This window comes from Corvus hawaiiensis, chromosome 30 (genome assembly GCF_020740725.1).
Source record: "Corvus hawaiiensis isolate bCorHaw1 chromosome 30, bCorHaw1.pri.cur, whole genome shotgun sequence".
NCBI lineage: Eukaryota > Metazoa > Chordata > Aves > Passeriformes > Corvidae > Corvus > Corvus hawaiiensis.
In genome coordinates this window covers 7486581-7509598 of record NC_063242.1, presented here as the reverse complement: position 1 = coordinate 7509598, position 23018 = coordinate 7486581, and the positions used below count along the sequence as shown (strand labels likewise).

General features: G+C 36.5%; 1 protein-coding gene across 1 annotated transcript in view; it reads left to right on the top strand.

Moving 5' to 3' along the window:
* ZNF407 (zinc finger protein 407) overlaps positions 1-23018 on the top strand; it is a gene marked incomplete at its 5' end in the record, with an annotated part of 336763 nt that overhangs the window by 22965 nt on the left and 290780 nt on the right. The window contains 2 exon segments of the mRNA XM_048289163.1: positions 5566-10395; positions 16218-16332. Coding sequence (XP_048145120.1) covers positions 5566-10395; positions 16218-16332 — 4945 coding nt within the window.

Below are 23018 nucleotides of genomic sequence, written 5' to 3'. Positions count from 1 at the left end.
GCAGGCTACTTAAGGAGCTCATTAAAATGATTTTGCTTCATTGTATCCATGATTTCATTGAAAGAATTAATTGTCTGAAAAGGGGAATTTTTAGTGGGAAAAAAATGAAACTGTTTTCCATATGTCGCATCCTTTACAAACACTGCAGATTGGGCATTGAATACTTGGAGACAATAGTACTATGACTGAGAAGTGCTCTGGAAATTCTAATGTCAGGATTAGCATAAAAAATAAATTAAAAAAAGAAGTAAAGTACTTGTAAATAAACTTTTTTTGTGTTCTTCTGTACATATCCCTACCCCTTCTCTTGGCATATGATCAAAAAGAGAAGTAAATAAAATTGTATTGACCATCAAGTTAAAGAACTTTGCAGTTTACTACAGGTTTATGGATCATCACTAAATTCCTTGTCTTTTTGATCTTAATTTAAGATTACTACTTTCTAAATTTCATCTGAGGATTAGAGCAATGCAGGTGTTATACTGCAAAGGTTAACTTCACTGTCTCCACCTTTTGGCACAGTAAGACATTATATACTGTTTTTTTGGACCAGTGGTAAAAAATTAGAACACTAAAATCCAATGTTCTCTATTTTCATCAAAGAAAACAGCTTCTGTCCACAAATGACTTATGCTCATGTATAGAACTGTAGCAGACACTATGTCAATATACAAAAAAGCTTTCTACAAAGAATACAAAAGTGTGTTGTTATCAGGTAAAAATGGTGGTGGCTGCTCAAGAAGTACTATTTTTCTCATTTTTTAAAATGAATTTTCTACTTTACAGATAGTGAGATGGTGCTGAATTGTGACTGTGCAAGGTCTTTTAAATTAGTTTAAATATTGAAACAAAAACTCCATGATTCTGATGATTTGGAAATCCCAATGGATGAGAGGGGAGAGTCTTTAACTATATTGGTTTATGTGATATAGCCAAAATAATACGTATTACGCACTTGCAATTTAAGAATGTTTGTCTTCTCATGCATTCTCTAAGGATTTGGATAGTTGGCCTATGCAGATGTAACATACGTAACAAGCATTCTGCTTTTCAAGATCTTAAAAATGTTTAGCTTCTTTTAGATATTTAGAAAGTTATTGAAGAAAAGCAGTATGTTATAGCACCTCTTTACGGTAGAACTACTGAGCTCAGCTTTTTCTGAGCAAAAATTTTGAGGCCACAACAGGTTTCTTTCCAAAACTCAGGAGCAGCACTGTGCTGCAAAGAACCTTAAAATGCATTAGGTAATGTATGACTGTCTCCAAGCGGAAGAATTTGTTAACCTGAAGCTAATGTGGCAAATTAATTTTTGGTCATATCCTTTAAGGGTCTGTTCAGCTATACTTGATTTATGTGAACATTAACAAAAGATTTATGTTACAAAAAGTCAACCCACTTTTGAGTCAGAACAGTTTCATTTTGAACATTGAATATGATGTTAAGAGAGCGCTGTTTGACAGAACCGGCTTTTAAACTATGGAAATACTGAGGATTTGACTGCTGTCTGCTTAGCTTGGGATTGATCCTGTGCTCCAGTCTTCTGCTGTGCTGTACCTGGCATTACCATTGGCTCAGTCTTGGAGCCTTTATAAATACATTTTGGTTTATTTATTCAATACATTAAGTGGTTACATATTGTTGCACTTCAGTCACTTGTTACTTGTAAAAATGTTTCAAGATGATGCTTTACAAGATGAACGTAGCAGGAAACACATGAAAGTTTACATCTTGCATTGATTTTAGTCTTGTTGGTCCATTAATAAGGTAGTTCAGGAGCTGATCTTCCCCTTTCCTACTGCTCTATGAGTTTGGCAGCATTACATTGCTATCAAAAGGCTTACTCGATCGCACTAACAAGTTGGAGTTAGACTTAAGCATATGCTTAAGGTGCCGTGGCTTCAGAGGGCTACTTGTTACAGCTACAGTGTGTTCTTAGATTAGGTTAATAAAATTCCAGATGCTGATTCTTCGTTTGTGATGATGATCCCTGTGCCAAACTAAGGCTTGATCCAAGATTAATTTTGCGAAAAGAAACCCGTTTGACCTTGTGTGGTCACTGGGACTGTCCAAACTTTGAGTCCTTTTGATGCCTTCTCCAATGCATTGATTCTTCTATATTACAATACCAGCTGCAGGACAGCCCTTAATTAGTATGGTGGCTTTGATGAGAGCTGAGGTGAATTGGTGTAGGCAGGCAGAGGATTAGGACCACTCAGATTTATGACCAGTCTGTGCTTTGCCAGTGTCCTCCTGCCCTCTCGCAAATCTTAGGAGGAGCTTTTGGGAGGGAAGCTTACAGCAGATGAAGCACTACAGGCTCCTTTTGCCTAGATGCAGCTAATGGTGTGCTGAATGCCTTCTTCGATAGCCATTCCTGCCATATATCCATGCAGGAACGAGCCCACAGCTGCATTTGGGTGTGAGGCTCTACTCTGCCATGAAGGAAGCTGAGGTTTGTGCTACTGACATTGTGTTAGAGGCACAGCAGTGTGATCTGAGCAAAGGTTGTAGCAGGAAGAAGCAGAGACATGGTCCAGTGCTGTGGTCCAGTGCTCCAGATCTTGTGTGAGATGTGGAGAACTGGGCAGAGCTCAGCAAATTGCTGATCATGGTCCCAGCAAAAGGAGCAATAGTAGCCATTAAGTGTCTACCAGAAGATGTGCTCTTGTCCTGAAGGCAGCTTTAAGAGAGAGCTAAAAGAAAATGGAGGGTATTTAATTCCTTAGATTAATTAATATAGGGGCAGTTTTAGAGAAACAGCAGCAACTGCTTCATAGTTGTTTTCTTTCAAAGAGAATACTTTCTGGATTATGGTTTCATGCAGGTGCAGACTCCCATGTAGTGATATTTTGACACTGATTATATGAAAGTGGGACGGAGGCAGATGTAACTGTGGGAAGGGTGTGCAGAGGTAGATGAGTTTCATGGAAACTTAGATGTGTGCTAGCAATGAAGTTGGTAAAGGTGTATCATTAATGTTTGCCACACGTAGCCTGCTGTGCAGCTGGAGAGCAATTGCCTGGATAATACTTACTGGTTGTGGGGGTAGATGTGACACTGTTGACTTCACTAGGAGAACTGCCTGTAAATGGAACAGAGTTTGCATTGCTAGAAGTTTGTCATGAAATGAAGGCATTAGATAAGGAATTAGGCAAGAAGTCTGGGGTGTAAGGCATCTTAGCATATTTGTATTACACGTGATTATTTTAATTTCATACTGAGGTTATTGGCAGCACCTATGAGATTTATGTTTTGCATTTTTCAATTTTCTAGCAGCTAGTTTGTAGTTCTTACTACAAACAGCTTACAAAGATAAAATAGAGGAAATACATTTTTTTTTCCTAAGCACTAGAAAAATCCATAACTGGTGCAGTTGAGTGGGGGATAATGTTGGACACCAGAACTGGGATTGGAGTCTGAGCACAGTGCAGGATGAACTTCTACTGGAGAGTTACTTTTTTAGGTGTGTGAGTGGCCAGTGGAGATGAGCTGAATTTGCAGGGGAGTGGCAGAAAAGGCCAGATTTTTATTGGTGGGGAAACCTCTAATTATCCCAATACAGCTCTTGATAGTGGAAATGTTCAATGCCAGTACTAGTTCACTGCTGGACAAGTTTTCTGATAAATCTTACGGTCTGAGAATATCCTATAAAGAAGATGGAGAATTGGTTTGAGATTGTAAATTGTCTTGTACAGCAAAGGAGAAATGTCTGTTCTTCCCTAGGCCATGCAAGGGAAGTGTGATCGGGTCTCAGTGGTGGGCTGGGGACCTGCTGTGGAGGTGCAGCAAGGCAAAGGACCCACGGTTGCTTGTTCAAGGATGGACTTGCGACAGTTGTCATTGAAGTGACTTGATATTTTGCATTATATAAATAAAGCTGTACTACAGTTAAACCACATAATTTTCATTTGATCTTTCTTTCTGTATCCCAAGCAGTGTTCATAACTTTTTCTGGGTAAGCTTGCACTTCAAAGGCTTCATCTGGTCTTGCTATTAATTGCTGTAGTGTTTGTGAACATACAAACAGTGTGCTGACTTATACCAGCTGAAAATATAACCCTGACTGTTTTCCTTCTGACTAACTGTGATAAGTTTCTATCCTGGTTGTAGGAACAAAGAAAAATAGTAGTGCATAAGAATCAGAAAGCCACGTTTAGGGGACAATATTGTGATCCTCCAAAGGGCTGTTGTGATCTAGAGGTGGTTATTCTCTTGTTATTTAGGAATAACTAGCTCGGTATAGGTTTGGTCAGTGCTTCAGCTCAGTGAGAGACCTACAGTTGAAAAACTGTTCAGTGTATGCAACTAATGTGCACTCAATTCCTTAGGGGCCTTCCATAAATTATTCTTAAGCAGAAAAACACTTTTTTACTTCCATGGGTATAAAGTCGAACTGATTTGAATTTATTTTCTCAGTTTAATACTTTCCTACTTTGTCCTCAAAATTAAGCATAATTATTTTTTTTAGCATGTACTTGAATAGTTTTTTGTACCCTACATTATCTGTATCAACTTTGCAATTACTTAATCTTGTCAGGATGTACTTACAATTGTGGTCATGGCCTCGTTCAATGGGTAACTGAACAAAAAACTGAATACTTGGATCTGCAGCAAATTGATGTTTAAATCATAGTGTAAAGCACATAGATAAACATTTAGCATTTAATAATCTGTTAAAATGAAATGCATTTTCAATTCTCAGTTGCTTCATATCAAAATGAAAAGATAATAAATGTCAAAGTTTGATTTCCCATCCCCATCCCTCTTGTAAACTGTGTTGGTAGCATCAGTTTTCTGGTGGTGACATCTTGGGAGCAGGAGGGTCACACTGGGCAGTTGAGCAAAAGCTTTTGGTAACTGGATTTGGATGGTTAGAGTTTGTGCTGGGTTTCAAAGGTGCTGCCCCTCTCTGCACTGTTATTTCATGACTTTTTTTTTTCTTCTTCCTCCTCCCCAGTTGGGAAACAATATTTTAGAGGATATTTTAGGAATGATGGGGAGCTATACTTGTGGCATATTCTTTTAGAACATGGTTCTATTTGTGTTTTCTCTCTTCAGCAGGTAATCTAAGCAGAGGAAGGAAAGCAAGCTGCGTACTTAAAATATTTAGCGTTTCTGTTGGCTTTGTTTTGCTTGTTGCAGTCATGATTATTTCTCCTTGGAACTTTTAAATTTGGGAAGCTGATTTTCTAGTTCATGAAGAGTTAAATATTCCATGACCAGTTCCCTGAAAGCTGTTAGTATTTTGTGTCCTAAATATACTTCCAGAAGCAAAGGTCATGTTTGTCTGCCCAAGTTTAAAGCATGTAGAAGATTACTCGATTACATAAAAACTGTGGGAATCTAAGTGTTTGTTCACATGGTGCTCATCACAGTGAAACCTGTGTAACCAAGTGCCCAGAAGGTGGTTTAGATACCATGGTGAAAATGTCTCCTCATATCTTTCATTGTGTCTGTCTTCCTTCCATGGTTTTAATTTTCTATATTGCATGGGTTTTTTAAAATTTGATTCTTTTAATCTTTAAGTTTGCATAAAAGACTAATAATAACTCTTTTGTTTTGTAGGTGCTAAACCAAATGATCTACATTTGATAATATCACTGTTAAGAATGGATGGGGAGGAAAATAAGAAGAAAGATGATGTTGATGAGAATTTGCCAGTTGAGTTGACAGAAGAATCCCCAAGAAATACATCAGGAGAAAATGCTGGATGTGACTCTTCATCTCAGCAGAAAACAAGGCTTGTATCAGATGAAGTGTTCAGGGACCTTGAAAAGAAAGGAAAAGAGAATGGCACAAACAAAACAGCACTGTCAGAATCACCAAACCTGGATGTTGTTGAAGCAGAGAAATCTGAAAATGTCTCCAGAAAAAGAAAGCAGAGTTCTTCAGAAGACATGAAAGACAGTGGAAGGAAATTGCAAAAACTTTTAGCTGGAGAAGCAGGTAGTATGGTAGCTGGAGCTGTAAAGAAGGAAGGAGTCACCAGTTGTCCTGGTAGTGACATATTTAATTCAGATATCCTGTGCCTACATTCCGATTTCAGATGTGCTGCTGCTGATGCCATATTGAAAATTCACAAGGAAAATAAACATTCACAAGACGTGTCAGCTGCTGTTCCTGATAAATTATATTCTTCAGAAGAACTCAGTGTTGTCTGTACAGTTGGAAACATAGACAATGATCCTAAAGGCAAAATGAGTGACCAAAGTTTACCTTCCTGCTCTGATAAGGAAAAACATAAACGAGAAAGCCTCTCTAAATCATCCAAAGAGCAAACACGCCCTCACTGTAGTTGCATAGGTGAGTGTAGTTCAACGTTGCATATGCATGTTAAGCGAGATCATGAGAAATCCAAGATATTTTCTTGTGATCTTTGTGGTTTTCAGAGTGCTGAAGAGAGTCTCCTGAATTCTCATTTCCTTGGCAAGACTCACCTTCGACGCCAAAATCTTGCTGCACGGGGAGGATTTGTACAGATATTGACCAAAAAATCCTTTAAAAACCAACAATCTACTGCAACCAAAGAAGGGAATGTCAGGGGAAAACCTGGGACCAATAAATTAAGGGCAAGAACTGCTGATGCAAAAGAATTAAGTGTTTGCAGTACACTGAAAGGCTCAAAAGTAAGCTTGTCTAAACAAAATGATGGCAGTGAACTTGTTGAAATGATACCATCTTCAAATATTCCCACTGAAAAAACAGATACTATGACAGAAGAAACATTGCTTGCTTCTGGTGCAGAGGGAAATGATGAAGTCCGTACTGAAAAACTAGAAATACCAGGACCATCAGAAAATATCTTGCAGAAAACAGAATCCCTTCCAACTACCAAAAAGCTAGTTAGCAGTTTACACAGGACGAGGAGATTTGGTAAGCTTAAACACAAAAGAAATGTTTTCTTGTTAAGGTCTCCATTTGGACAGAGTAGGTCTTCTAGATTAAAAAGGCAGGTTAAAAGAAGATACAGCTTGTTGGGTAATAGTAAGAGACCCAAATCTGAAACTCAGAGAGTATATTTGAAGCCTATCTCCAGCACACAGCTTAAACATGATGAATCAAGCCTTATGTCACATACAGAACTAGAAACAGATGCTAAAAGTAATTGTAATGCTGCTGCAGAAATACAAGATCTTACTGAACATAAGCCAAATACCCCTTCTTCTAGCACTGCAGATGCTAAAGATTCTGAAGTTAAACTTACTGCTGATGATGGTGCTCTTCATACTTGCATGGATTGTGGTCATGTTTTTCATGATCAAGAAAGTCTGGAAACTCATGTTGCAAAGCTTCATACAAGAAGGATCCAGTTGCATTGTCAGATGTGTAGCTATTCCTCTGGAGTCAGGGAAGACATGAAGCAACACTGTCAGGACAGTAAACACTGGATGGATGGTTGTAGCTTTAATTGTCAACTCTGTTCATTTAGCAGCTTGAATGTGGTCAGCCTTCAAAGCCATATGAGTGAAGTCCATAATATGTCCCATAGTTGTCCAGCTTGCATTCTTTTTTTTCAGTTGGAAGAAGATCTGATAAATCATCAAAAACATGAGAAACATGATGGATCATTATTTCAGCAAGCTACTCCACTGAGTAACAGCGATCAGACCTTGCAAGTGGTACCTTACACTGACTCAGTAGCAAACAATAGCCAAAGACTTGCAAAGGAAATGGAAATGTCAATGCAAGCAAAAACTCCAGATACTTCCTTCATAAATCATAGAAATGAACTAAAGCATTCTGTTCTGAATAAAACCCAATTTCAATGTAAAAAGTGTTTTTATAAGACAAGGTCTTCCACAGTTCTTACAAGGCACATAAAACTCCGACATGCACAAGAGTATCACTTCCTTTGCAAAGCATGTAATCTCTACTCTCTCAGTAAGGAAGGAATGGAGAAACATATCAAAAGAAGCAAGCATCTTGAAAATGCCAGGAAAAACAACATTGGACTACGTTTTGAAGAATGTATTGTAAAGGTTTGCGTTGGTGTTGGTGGCATTAAATCAGTGGTGGATACTTCCATTTCTGGGAGTGGAAATGCAGAGTTGGATAAAGAAATTATACATGTTTCATCCTCGTCTGTGGAAAACATATCAAGAAATAAGGAATTTGTTCCACTTGAGCAAAGGATTGGTGGAAATGAATTGGTTTTAGCTAGTGCATCCAAAGGAGGGAAACCTAAAGGTACTATTTCTAGGACGTGTACCCATTGTGGCCTTTTGGCCTCCAGTGTTACGAATTTGACTGTTCACATCAGGCGAAAGCACAGTCATCAGTACAGCTATTTGTGTAAGGTTTGCAATTACTACACTGTCACCAAAGGAGATATGGAACGTCACTGTGCAACCAAAAAACACAAAAGTCGTGTTGAAATAGAAGGATGTGGAAAACAGAACTCGGAGATCATCGTTAGCCCTGAAGGAGGTAATTTTGAATCCATGAGCAAGAAGATTAACAGCCCCATGACTGCCTTGTCTGAACATGTTGAGGATGGTGGCCAGTCATCAGATTTGGAAAATGCTGTCGTAGACAGTCAGGAAGTTGAGCAAGGAAATGCTGAGCTAAAAGCTGCAAATGCCAGTAGGCTGCCAGATTTGCAGCCTGGTAGCAATCCATTAAATATAAACCAACGTGTGTTGCTGGAACCAGTGAGGGTTGCTCAGGACTCTGACCCAGGCTTCCAGAGAAGAGCCATCAGTGCAAATGACAAGAAGTGTGTACACTGCAGCTTCAGTGCTCATTCTGCTGCTTCCCTAGAGCTGCATGTGAAGCGAAAACATACAAAACAATTTGAATACTACTGCATGGCTTGTGACTACTATGCTGTTACTCGCAGAGAGATGATAAGGCACGCAGCAACAGAGAAACATAAAATTAGAAGAGAATCTTTCGTTTGTTCTTCTGGGGAGGAAGCAAATACAGCAAATATCACTAAAGAAGGTGCTGCTTTGCCTCAAGAGGAGCAACGCTGCAGTGCAGGAGAATCAAAAGCTATTTTAGGTGAAACAAAATGTGCCAGTGATGCATCAGAAGGTGATCATATGAGTAAAAGCTTAACTGAGTGCATTGCCTTAGATGAAAATACATCTCCGGGAATCTCTAAAGATGTCAGTTCCCAAAATGCAGTAGGAGGTGAACTTCATGAGGAGCCTAAAAATGGAGGAGAAAACCCTTTTTGTGAAGGAGTCCAGCAAACTCCTCAAAAAGATAGAGTTGTTGAACTTGTCAAGGAAGTACCAGTTAAAGAAACAGGTACTTGTGAGGTGCAGAAAAGTAAGCATGGTCAGGAGCTGCTCAACTCAGATGATGATTGCCCTGCGGAAAATCAAAACAGATCAAGCAACACAAACTTCAATTCAGAAAAAGGTGTGGAAAGCTTAGAAGAAAACAGTGAAAACCCAGAAGCAGCGTGTAGAGACAAAGACAGTCTCAAAAAAAAATCACAGAAGAAAAATAACCCACTTATGCTAAGTCTTCCAGAAACAAGTAGTGCAGTAGAGCAATCAAATTTTTCTGGAAACACTGGAGAAACGGTACAAAATATACGTAGTTTAGATGGTAACAGAAGTTTCAGAGAGGATCCTACTGGGGAGGAGGAAGAAGCCCTTATGGAAGCACAACATGAAGCTGAAGTAACTATAAATAACAGTGTTTGGGAGGCAGATGGCTCAACAGCTGAGGGCATGCAAGAAAGTAGTAATGAGGCTTTAGGAACAGTTATCAGTGCTGATGATAAAGGAAAGGCAATGCAAAATGTTGGCAAGTTTGATTCTTCTATAGTGAGGTTAAAAAGTCATCAAGATGGGGAGGCCACTGACCATTCTGCAGAAGGACAGATGTCAGGGGCAGTGAAAGCTAGTGAGCTCACAGTGAAAGCAGACACTTCAACAAGTGGTGGGAAAAAGAAGAAGTCAGAAGGAATTTCCCTTGGGGAATCGACACGTATTCGCTGTGATGACTGTGGTTTTCTAGCAGATGGTTTGAGCGGACTAAATGTTCACATAGCCATGAAACATCCTTCAAAAGAAAAGCATTTTCATTGCTTACTCTGTGGAAAATCATTTTACACAGAAAGCAACCTTCACCAGCACTTGGCCAGTGCTGGGCACATGCGAAATGAGCAGGCGAGTGTGGAGGAGCTGCCTGAAGGAGGCGCAACCTTTAAGTGTTTGAAGTGCACAGAGCCCTTCGATTCAGAGCAGAGCTTGTTTCTCCACATCAAAGAGCAACATGAGGAGCTGCTGAGGGAAGTGAATAAATACATTGTTGAAGACACTGAGCAAATAAACAGGGAGAGGGAAGAGAACCAAGGCAATGTCTGCAAGTATTGTGGGAAGATGTGTAGAAGTAGCAATTCCATGGCCTTCCTAGCTCACATCCGTACCCACACAGGTATGGAAACGCTGTTGTTGCAAGTGTTCTCTTTCAAACAGAGTGATTTATACCGTTGGTCTTTTTCTGCTTATTAAACTCTTTAGTATTTCTTATGAGCTGGCATTTGTATCGCCTGATGAGCCCCTGATGAAATGCAAAATTACCTAAAAAGGGTACGAAAATACAGTGATCAAAGGGCAGAAAATGTAAAAACATTTCAAGTACAGTCACCCTTCTGCTTTTTGTTTCATATAGAGAGATTTTCTTCCTTTTAATCTAAATTGTAACCATTGATTGGTTCTTAAATTTATATAATGAAGCAGTGGTGGTTTGAGAGAACAATTAGCTGTTCTTTCTAACTTTCTCTTCCGTGCAGTTGTTTAATATCCAAATTGTTTATTTCATTTCAATTAAGTGAAACTTTCAGCATTACATAATGCTTCAGAATAGGCATTTGATATTACATCATTCCTAAATAAATACTAATAAGAAGCAACAAGAGGTTTTTGTAGAAATAAGTTATAGGGATTGGAATTGGTCAGCCTTTTTGGAAGGTGGTGTGCAGTGCTGATGTGTTGCACAGGGATGTAGCATCTGATTTAGTTTCTGTGCTAATCACACTTTCAATTTATTTTTATGTTTAATTTTAAGTGGAAAATTTAAAAACATTTCTGTAGAAAAATGCATAAGCTGCAGTTCTAAATTTATGTAAAAATTCACTGCGATGTTTCTATAAACCTGCCATACATTCTTTATTTTAAATAGACAGCTTTTCTAAATCACTGAGCTCTGCTTAGACAAGTGGTGTCTCCATGGTTGAATTTATGAGTGGATTTGAATAATAAATTCACATTTCAATGAACATATTTTCATTAAAACTGTAAGGTTTATTTTACTGTACTTTTAAATAATGGCTTATTATGGAAGCTATAGTTTAAATTCATGCAGTATTTGAAACTTAGTGCATGGTTACAAGGAAGAGAACAAAAAGGTAAGAAAAAAGAAGCCTGAAAGAATGGTAATTCCTGGCATAATCCTAAAATAGTTTTCTAACGTTTTTTATGAAAAGGCAAGGGCGTGACTGGACAACAAATCCTAAAAATTAATCTTGGGGAACAGGGACATTGTATTTCAAACCTTTCAAAGTATTTTACTATAACTGCAGTATTCATGTATACCAATAACTCACATACTTAATATTTTCAGCATTACTTCTGTCCTGTCAATAACGTAGTTATCTGTATTGCTTCAGCTAATATTCAACTTCGAATGCAGTGTTAAGTCTTTAGAGGGATGCTCATGTTCACATGGTCAGAACAGCTGTATAAGCCCTTAATATGCCCTCTTACGGCAGATAAAACTGAATAAAACTAAGGGGGAGGATGCTAATGGAGCTCTCTTTAGAATTCTTTATGCAACTGTCTGGTCAAGACATGTTGCTTATAATTGATGTGTCCATTACTTGAATTCTCTTGTAATTATAGTCAATAAGTCTTGTAAATGTGTTAAAGCTCACTAAAAGCATACAAATTCAAGAACAGAGTAAGGCTAATAATTTAAAATAATCAATGTAGGCATTTCAGCACTTAATTTCCCTTGTGTGTTGATAGCTGATCATTCTTAATCCATTAAGATTTATTTAGTCGTTTACAATGCAAAATAGGTTTGCACTGGTCACTTGTGCCATTTGAAAATGTCCACCAGGTTAAGTGCAGAATGTAGTCCATTAGTCTTCCTTGACTATATGTATTAATTGCATTTAAAATCAAGTTAATGTGGATGTGAAAGTGAGGTAACTATCAATATATGACAAAGCAACCCTACTTACATAAGTTACATCATTGATTGTAACATTTAGTAAAAGTTAGTGTACTTTTTAACATCTTCTGTGTAGGTCTTATCATGGAGTATATTTTTATTGTGCTTTTGGATAGCACTAAATATGCAAAGCAGTAAAGGAATACATTTAATTTTGCAAGTAATTTTTTGAAGCAGAGGTATAGAAGGGTTACAGAACAGTGTTTTATCTGCCCTCTTTCTCACTGCAACTTTAAATGAAATGTTTTCTAAGGCTTTGCTTATTCACATAAATAGTAATGTGGAGACTTTTATTAATAGTTAATGGGAAGAAGGCTTTCTCTTCCAATCTCTATTTTCATATTTGTGGTCTTCTTTTTATAGAACCTTTTCTTCCCATTTGTATCACAGTAGGTGCAGTTTAGTAACAAAGTTATTTAGGTTATTGGGAGTGATGGCAGAGGGAAATGGCCTACTGCACCAACTGTATGAACACTTCTTGTAACATTGGTGAGGCAAAGTACAGCATTGCCAGCGTCTCACCTGTCCCAGGGTAACAACAGGTACATAAAAGCACAGCCACACATTTTCCCTTTTAGTGTTCTGATTATGTGCTTTTAAAAAAGTCATTTATCAGTGTCTGGATGTCCATAAATATGTTTATTTACGTGTGTGTGTATGTATGTGTAACCATCACAAACTCCTTTTCTTTTTTTAATTAAGTAATCAGTGATGGTTTGGGGTGACAGAGGGAAGGGAAGGGAAAGTTGCAGAAAGATACAACTAATAATTTCCATTAATAGAAAAATAATGTTTCAAAATACCATTAAATAATGTAGGAGATTTTCACATTGCAAATGAAAAGGAAGCTTTGCTAGAGAGGACCTAACAAGTAAGTCCATCACATGTTGACAAGTGAAAATGAGGAAGCGTAAAGAAAAATAAAAGGAGTAGTAGAGGTGGAAGACTTTTTAGTTTGCAATTGATGGAGGTCCCATAAACTTAATTAACAATCAACATCTGAGGAAAAATCACCTGCAACCACATCATCTTTGTTTCTTTTCTCATCAGATTTCTCAGTTAATGGCAGTTGCAAGGATGGTGTATTACTCCTCCTGTCCTAAGCATAGGAGGAAATGGTATGATGACATTTCATGTGGCTCTGGTCACTTTGTATTGGGCCTGAGCTAGGAACACAGCTATGCCTGCAGGTGCAGGTGATGTTGCCTTTGGCTGGCCTAAAGCTGAGACAGTGAACTTTTTCTTATAGCTTTGGGTCTGTATTATCCTAATGTAAAGCAGCTCGAGTCTTTTTTTACAAAACAGTAGAATGGTTTGTGTCTGCCTGACCTGAACTCTTAAGTTTAGTCTAATTTTCAATTTAGTGTGGTGGTAGTGTTTTTTGTTTGTTTTGTTGTTTTTGTTGTATTTTTGTTTTGTTTGTTGTTGGTTGGTTTGGTTTTCCCCCAATTGTTAAAAGCGGTATTGTTTCCTGCTACCATCAGAAAATGTACGTTTGTTTTTCATGCCATAACTTGTGGGTAAAGTAGTTTGGTGGTATTTTTGGTTTTTTTTTTTTTTTTTTTTTTGAGTAATGTGGTTGAAAAGATGACATAATGAAAGTATTTTTCTCTTTTTTTCTGAGAACTAAAAGCCAAATGTGAATCCAGTAGTATCACAGTTTAAAACAGCATAAGAGAAGCACTGAAGTTGATGATAAATATGGCTAAGAAATGGTTAAGTGCTTTACATTGTTTTAGAGAGCTTTATGGCAAATACAGATTTTTTTTTTTCTCCCATTAATTTAAATCTGAATCTAATGTCTTCATTTCTAGTATAAAATGTTGGCTTGTTCCATCCAAGAACATACTGGAACAAATTTGGCACCAGCAACCTAAAAGGGAGATACACTGCTTTTGTTTCAGGTGATAAGTACTGACTGGAGCCTGCCAGCACTTGAATTTTCATGGCGTTTAAACGGAGATGTTAACAGATATTCAGCTCTGGATCTGAGAAAAAATCAAAACCCCTCAAGGCCTCAGTGATTTTTGGATGAGAGCAGTCAACAGAATAATACATTTCTGTATTGTCAGCACACTGTAGTCACGATTGTTCTGAACTCGAGTTCTTCACAAAGGAGTCATGTAAAGGGAAAACAGCAAAGGTCTTGTATGGAAGCCCTGTGGGACACCTGCAGTAACAGAATGAGGAACGAATTTACAATTTAATCAGTAGGAGAGAAACTAAGGGAACATAGGATAGAATCCACTTGGTATTTGAATTCTGTGAGAAAAAAGAGCAGTATAATCGCCAACAACTATGGCCTTGTTGTCATTAATTGTCCAACTAAAGATCCTAAGTTAAAACGTCAACTTTTAGTAGTCTTTTAATGCAAAGATGGGGGTGTTCTTTTTGCACTGGTCTCTGTAGAATGCAGTGTTGATTTGAAATGTCACCAAATTAATGATTAATTCAGTTTTATCAGGATCATTTAAATAAACTGGGTTTTTTTCAGTGTGATGGATAGAATGTGATTGCTGTGAGCTGAAGTCTGAACCTGCTTTTGACATTTAAACATATAAAGCTGACTAGATATAACCATTGAGGTGCTAAATATATTTTACATCTACTTCCAACAGTAGAAATGGAAGTATTAAGAGATCTGGCTTCATTGTCATTGAACTGTGAAATATTCAACCTTGTCTGCCCGTGCTTAGTACTGTTGACTTTTTTATTTCAGTTAGGAGATTAAAATTAAATGCTTCATTTTTCGTTAGCTTTTGGGAATTAAATTGAAATTTAAGACTCTAAAAATTTTTACTAAGATCCTCAATTTGACCAGTGGATTCTTGGAGGATGTTCTATTTTCAAGGGCAAAGCAAAAAGGTTCATTGATCAAGTATGATACAGTGCAACATTTTTCTTATCAGAGCTCTTTATGTATATTTATTAAAGATCCCATATTTCATATTATGCTTAACTGTATTGGAAGAAGTACTTCACAAAACATATACTAAACATAATATGGAGACTCTGTGACCATATTGTACTTACTTTTAACTGCAATTCTATGATTTTGATTTATTGATTTAAGGATTTAGTAGTCAGAAAATTGGAAAGTGCTTCTGGAATGCTGCATAATAACCTGAGGACTGACATGTGCCCAATTTAACTATGTCAGTAAAAAAGATGTTTTTCCATCTCGAGAGATCATCACCATTAATTAAGATAGACAAATAATTTGACTTTTTGCTGAACTGATGTGATACAAGAAATAGGCTGATACTTTTTCCTTGGAGAAATAATTTCAGAGTTCTTTGGTCTGCAGCAGACATTTAATATTAAAGTTTGTTCTTGAAATAAATAATAGCCAAAATGTCAATACTTCTGGTTTGCAGAATAATCATAAATTCTTGACCATAAAACAGTCATAAAGGCATAATATTTTATCCACTGTATATTCATACATTGCATGCCATTACAATAGCTAGGTGATGAATCATTTGCTGTGTGTGACAGAACAAATCTGAAATACCGATGCTAATGTGAAATCTATTCAAAGTTGGAAGACTTGTAATATTACTTTACTTTAAAGATATTTGCTGAAAAAACAAGTACATTTTGCAGTTTAAACCAATACCAAGCCACTTTAAGACCATTACCTGAGTTTCAGCATTTGGCAAAGGTGTAGAACAACTTTGGCTATCTTGTTGAAATGTTAACTGTTAGATTTTCATCTCATTTTAATATATTTTGTGAGCTTTTTAATGATAAGAAAAAAGACCAGATTACAAGTTGAGAGAGCATAAGTGATCTTGAATTTAAGGAAACTTTAATGAGTAATGTACAGCATATAACTGTCCGTGTCTTGGGAGTTATAAATTTATGTACAAGATACTTCTTTTATTAGGCAAAAATCTCAAGCAGGTTAAATGTGGAATAGGTTTTCAAAAGGTTATTTTTCCTCAGGAATTTTTATTTCTTTAACCGTGGGTGATATTTTATTCTAATTCAACTCATATCTTATGCTAAATTTTACTTAGGATCAAAGCCATTCAAGTGCAAGATATGCCACTTTGCAACAGCTCAGCTTGGAGATGCCAGAAACCATGTCAAGAGGCACCTTGGGATGAGGGAATACAAGTGTCATGTCTGTGGGTGAGTAAATTGAAACAGTCTCCACCATGCTTAACCAGGAGAAGAGCGCAGAATATGCATTGTTTCAGAATTGAAAACTGTGATGTGAGCAAGAGTGGCTAAAATTATGCATGCATATCCTCCTTTCCATTGTTATGGTAAATTCCTTAAATACAGTTATGACATTCTTTTCCCACTTCTAATCCTGCACTGAAGATGAGCAATTTTATGGGCTACAAGGTCAATTTGAACCTGTAATCTGTAAATTGACTAAATTATAGGATGTTCATTCACATTGCCAGGGAGAACTGTAAATTCCATTTAAAGACATAAAAAATATATAATATAGACTTTACTGTGTGGGGTTTTTTCTTTTGCTATACTGTTATAATTTTAGTACCATTAACAGATTTCTGGACTCCATTAGGGTTTTCATTCTTTATGAAAACAAAACAGAAGACAGATTTTTCAAACAAACGGATCTAAAATATTGCAGGCATAAGACTTTTAAAATAAATTGAAGTCTTTTATGTGCGCTTGTGTTCCTGTTTGTTACCCAAAAAATCTTGTTTTCTTTTTACAATCGTTATTTCCTCAGAAGGATCGTTCATAATGTTTAATTGTCCTTCAAATGTGTTGCATTTAATAGGAGGCATTGAGACTCCTTAATGCAAAACTAATTAATTTAGCAGAAATGTTTAAAAGGTTTTAAAATGCCATGGCATATATGGTACATCATAGGACATTCAAAGTTGGATTTTAATACCCTAGTTCTGATTAAAAATATATTTTAATGTTATTATGCTGAAGAAATGAACTAATATATGCATCATATAAAAGCATTTTACTCAAACCTGTGTAACCTGCTATAGCAGTCTTATGGCTAATGTGTAGAAGAGCACAGGTTCAATTAGATGGTGCAGTGCACACATGCATGGTGTGGTGTGATGCTGGGGATAATATTCAGCAGGAGGAGGTTTTTCAGCCTTAGTGTACCGATCTACTGCAGGACAAAGTGAGTTAGACATTTTAGAAGACAAGTGAATCTTCAGCTGAAGATGCAGCTGAGTGATTTTCACTGATTCATCTCTCTGTTTTTCAAATAATTTTGCATGCAGCATTATGAGATATTTTGGATGGGTTTACTCACTTAAGAAAATTAATCGCCAACTTCTTGAAACAAGAAATAAAAATGTATGAGCCCAATTCTTAAGTCCACTGTATATGTGTAGTAGAATAACTTGTCCTACTCCTTATTTTGAAGCATGGTTAAAATGAAGTAGGGTATTTTATATTGTTTTAAAAATCTTACTTACTGTCTCTACTTTATGAATTGCAAAGAATTTGACATGGAAGATAGTTAAAAACTACAGATCCACAGAAGTGTTTAGCAAAGGCTAAACTCTCTTCTTTAGAAGTTGTTCACAAACTTGACATTGGTTGTTGGTTCAATTCCCTTTTAACTTAAACTGAAAAATCATCATATTATTTGACTATTTCATTGTGAGAGGAAAAGTAAAAAAAAAAAATTCATACCAGCTAATACGATATCTTTTATAAAAGAAAGAAAGAGAATTAAAATTATTAGGATTTGGCATAGTACCTCATTTTTTCAAAAACTCATTCTATCACTTCAGGATTGACATGTCTGACAGAACCTGTCTCAGAAATTGCTCAACTCTCTGTTGGGATTCACAACATTTATGCAAGAGAGAGAGCAAAACATGCATGAATGATTTAAACTTTAGATTGAAATGTAGTCACTTTCCTAAGCTCATCGCTTACTCTATATTGCTGACATGTCATACCTGGTAGCCAAGCAGGTACTTATTTTCCATTTTTGTGTATTTTTAATTTTCATCAACAACGTGGACCCATGCTATTTAGATATGGCAAAACAACTGGCTGAAGAGACATACACCACAATACCCATGCTTACAAATATCTGGTTTATATCCCTGTTTAAATAATCATCACATTTCATTTAATGTGCACCAAAAATGTATTTTAACAATCATGTAATAACACTGATTTATCTGGGAAAGTCATTTTTGCACTGTAGCTAACAGTCCTGAAGAATTGAGCGGGATTAGGAGGAGGAATGACCAGAGGAGTTTGAACCACAGTCCATATAATGAATATACCATCTTATATGTGGAAGAGGAGAAAAAAAGTGTTAATAGCCTGTGCTGTATTTGTGCTCTTTTAATTGAAAGGACTGGATAGCGTGTTGGCTAAAAAAATAAAGTAGCAACATAAAAAAAATAAAATTGCTAGGATTGGCTATCGGATTAGTGGCACTATAGAGCATTGGTACATTAACACCACTGACAATGTCAATTCATTATCATTGATGGCTAAATAATCTTAGAAATGCTCAGTGGACCTATTAGTTCCTGAACATAAGCAGCTCATGCTGCATTTCTTCATTAGCTTTAATTGCTATAAATTTTACCTTTTTAAAAATCATGCTTTAAAAGGTGAAGTGATCTTTCAGGAACATTAACTCTGTAATTTTGTCACAAACAGAAGGTCCTGCACTATGTTTTCTTTTCTACAGTAGTTAATATTCTATCCTCTGACTTTTAGATTCTCAGTAATAAGCCCTCTGCTAGTTGTGAGGATAAATTGTGTTTCAAAAGCTTTTGAATCTGCTTGGGCACTTTTTAAAGGTGAAATGTCAGTGCAACATCATGGTGTGGTCTCAAAATACCACCTTTTTTAAAGAAAAATTATTTCTAAATTTTGGTCTTAAGAAAAAAGGCAAAAAGCGTATTTTTGGTGTTGTTTTAGGAAGGGTTTGCCGTGTCTCAGTTTTCCAAATGATCCTCATATTTACATGCTACAAAGTACACAATATATAATTCAGCTAGTTGTTGAAAAAGGCAGTAATTTTGCTGTGTTGTTTTATTTTTTTTTAATTGAAGTTCAGGGTTTGTTTTTCTTCAGCTGCACAGCAGAAACTACATGACACAGAAATTGGACACCGCTAATGTTTTAACATTTGGAATAAACCGTCTGCTACTCATTGCCTTATCGCAGATGTGTGTTAATTGTTTTCTTTTCCATATCCATGGCTGTAAAGTATATCCCATTATTTCAGGAGTAATGTCTATTTTCTGTGGGTAGCAAAGTGCTTCATATTTGAATTTCATTTCTGAAAGTCTGACTCTGAAATTGGCTGATAACCCTGGGTTAGGTGAGCAAATCTTGGTTGCCCAGCATTTAAAATTTTTGTTTCATTTGCCTGGTGAAAAGGCTTATCGTGCACTTCTCAAATTTTATCCCTTAGGTAGGACATGAAAAATGCATTGTTCTGCAACTGAGATTTGGAACAGAATTTATAGGCAATATTTGATTTAAAAAAATGTCTATTATTCCTTTGCCTTTTTCTTGCTTTTGCTTTTAGAAACACAGTTTTGGGGTTTGTAGTTACATGTTTCAAGTAAGAGTGGCTTCTTCCTTTTTTTTTTTCCTCTCTCCTTTTTGACCACTTAAAAACTGATTGAAGAAGATGGGTGTAAGGTAGGTTTGGATTGTTAGGAAAATTTAAAACATGCACATAAACTTTTTTTGCTATCTTCCTACAAATCGAAAGGGCATTTGTAGCTATGTCTTTATTATGTTTAGTGCACATACAGTATTTAATATATAATAGTCATGTGTTTTGAGAACAAAAGTAAGCCTTTGTAGCCACAAAGGAATTAGGAGGGGGGTCAAAAAGATTGGATTTTTTCTGTATTTTGCTAGAGTAGTTATGTCTTGTAGGTTTTGGATGTGATGTTTTGGGGTGGTTGTGGTTCCCCCCCCCCCCCCCGCTTCGTTCTTTGTTTTGGTCTTTTGGTAGCTCGAGGTATTAATATTTAATTACTTTCTGCTCCTTAGTTCTCTATTTGCTTTGAAACTCCTTTTCTCAATTAATTCTGGAGATATCATAAGATGTTCTGATAAATAAGTGTTTTGCTAAATTTGGTTGTTTTTTAAAGCCTCATATAAATAAGCTTTGGGGACAGTTATAGTGTCCCAAGAATGGAAATAGCCTCACTTCTGCTGCTGTTGTTAATGTTAAAGATCTGTGTAAAGTTCACTATTTTAATGACACTGGTTGCTTGGAGAATGTCTAAACAAAACTACTCACCTATATTGAGCATAGTGACTGATAGATCTTCTTTCTTGATAGATAAGGATGTGCTTTGACTAGCTGCATCAAAAAAACTTGGCTGTACTCCTGTGTGTTGTGTTTTGAAAAATCTTCTAGGTTTTCAGATTTTTCAACTGATTACTAATAATTTCAGGCTAGTTTTTGGGAAAGACTTCGCTTAAGATTGCTTTTAGCAAGCAAAAAGACTTATTCATAAATTTATTGGTAGGAGCAGGAAAAACATTATATTTTCAAGGATGCCTTAATGTACTGTAATGTAAATTAATTATTTATACTTTTGCAGTTTGGGAAATCTTAAATAGAAAGTTGCTACTCTAGTAAAACTATTTTTGTGTGGTATTACCTAGTTTTTGTGCATTAGAAGGGATCTCTGTGTAGATGATTATAATGTCACTTTCTGACCTTTGCAGCTTGAATAATTGTAAATCATTGCTTCATAACGTGTCAGAGAATGTCTGTACTAGGGAATTAAATGGCAGAATATAATAGACCAAATTATTGCCTGTCATGTTTTCAACAACACAGTTAGTATTTGAGTTACACTTAATCATTACGTGCATTAGCAACTTCATTGGAATCCAGCTTCAGGCTGAGCATGAAATACATTACATTATTTAAACCTCTAATGGTAGAAGTCATTTATTTGTGTTGAAGTGTACAACATGCAGAGTTTCATAAAGCAAGGAACACTTGAGAGCTTAATTTATCCAAATCAAAGTCTAAATGCAGATAAACACAAGTGGCAAAAATTAGTAATTTTTATAGTCTGGAAATATTTAAAAATACATGGTTGTGGGTAATTGTAGGCAGCAGGAATAAATTAAAACCACTATTTTTAGTCAGCTCTGAGAATTAAAACTGTTTTATATCTAAATAATCAAATGCATCATGAAATTGCATTTTTGAACGAACAATTAATTATACACATCATAGCTACAGATGTGTCCAAACAAAAAATATATGTTTGGTGCAGCTGTTTAGATCAGAGATAATTGCATGTGAAGTGAATGTTCCAGAGCCAGCTTAGTTTCTCTATCTGCATTTTGCCATTTGGTCCTATCATATACTTGTGTCCACGTTTACTTCAGTAAAGAAAAATGAGGTGAACCTACATAACAGCTTTCCAAACTTGCATATGTTTTAAAAAAAATTAACAAGAAAATGCTAGAAAAATATATGAAGTTAGGTAACATCTTGCCATTTTTTGTTCATTTACCTTAAAATTTTGTTAGATTTGCAAACCTGACCATCAGTATATAGTCTCTCTTTTTAGTATTTAAGAAAACTACTTGAAGTAGAGGCAATTAACTTTTATTCAGAAATGCTCCCAGCACCTTTAAACAACTGGTACAGATCCCAGGATGTGTTGTGCAAGACCATCCTGGCCTGGAAGTCTGCCGTGACGTGGTGGAATTGGCTGGTGGGTGACTCCTATACAGGCAGTAGGAGGACTCTTCTGTTTGAGAATGCTCTAACAATTCATACAGAATAGTCAAGACCACCTTTCCCCCTTAATAAAATGGGTTTTTAGCACTTTGTTTGCTAAATGGGATAATAATAATGATTTAGTTGTGCTTGATGAAGAGACAAGGGGCATACTTAAGTTGGTATTTGGAGACAGTGATTCAGACGAATATCCCAGCTGCATAGAGTCCCCCAATTCAATGCACTTCCAAATGGCAGCTATCGAGATGCACAGAGGTGTGGCACCTGTAACTACTGCTTTTACAGACGTGCCCTTTTAATATTTTACTTTACTGTAGATTGCTTTGATGTCCAAGATAATGCACTTCTTCTAGGCCACAGGCACCTCACTCTGAACACATCTTGTGGCCACACAGGGCAGGTCTGAGCCCTTTCTGAGGGTGCAGGCGTTGTGACTAATGGGAAATAGTCTGATGGTGCAAAAATTGGTGTTTAACACTTAGTGCTAAGGCAAGTAGCAGTCCTAAAATACAGTATCCCAGCTGAAAAAGGGACTTCTGTCCTTATCATCATGGTTTAGAAAGATTGGCCCACAGGTTGAGAAAAATACTGTTAAAAGTTGGCAGAAGGAGGTGGCAAAAAAGTGAACTCTGTTTTGGTGACCAGGAGAAGAAAGGGGATGACAGTTGTTGGTGTGAGTGGTAGGTATTGACAGGGAGAGAGGTTTGCTTGATTAAAATTGTGGATGGGTTGTTTTGTCTGTAGGCTGAAGTAGCATGGTTTGGATTTATGTCCAGAATTCAGAAACTTTGCATTTGTTTCATTTTTCGGTTTAATCATTTGTGTGTAGGAATTGCATCAAGCTCCTAATTTGGCTGTGATTTTCCTTGCTGCTTTTAATAACATTACTTTGAAATTTAGAGGAAAAATAAGTGACCCTAGTGTTTATCAATCAATATCCCTTCCCTACTCCAGGGTTTGGTAAGAGAATTGGGATGTTACCCAGAAGGGGACAAAGTAGACTCTGATTTATGTTTTACATCTTTAACTGTAAGGTGTTGGAATGCCCTTGGTTTTAACCAAATTTAATCTATAAGAATTGACTGCTGAATCAGTCTGT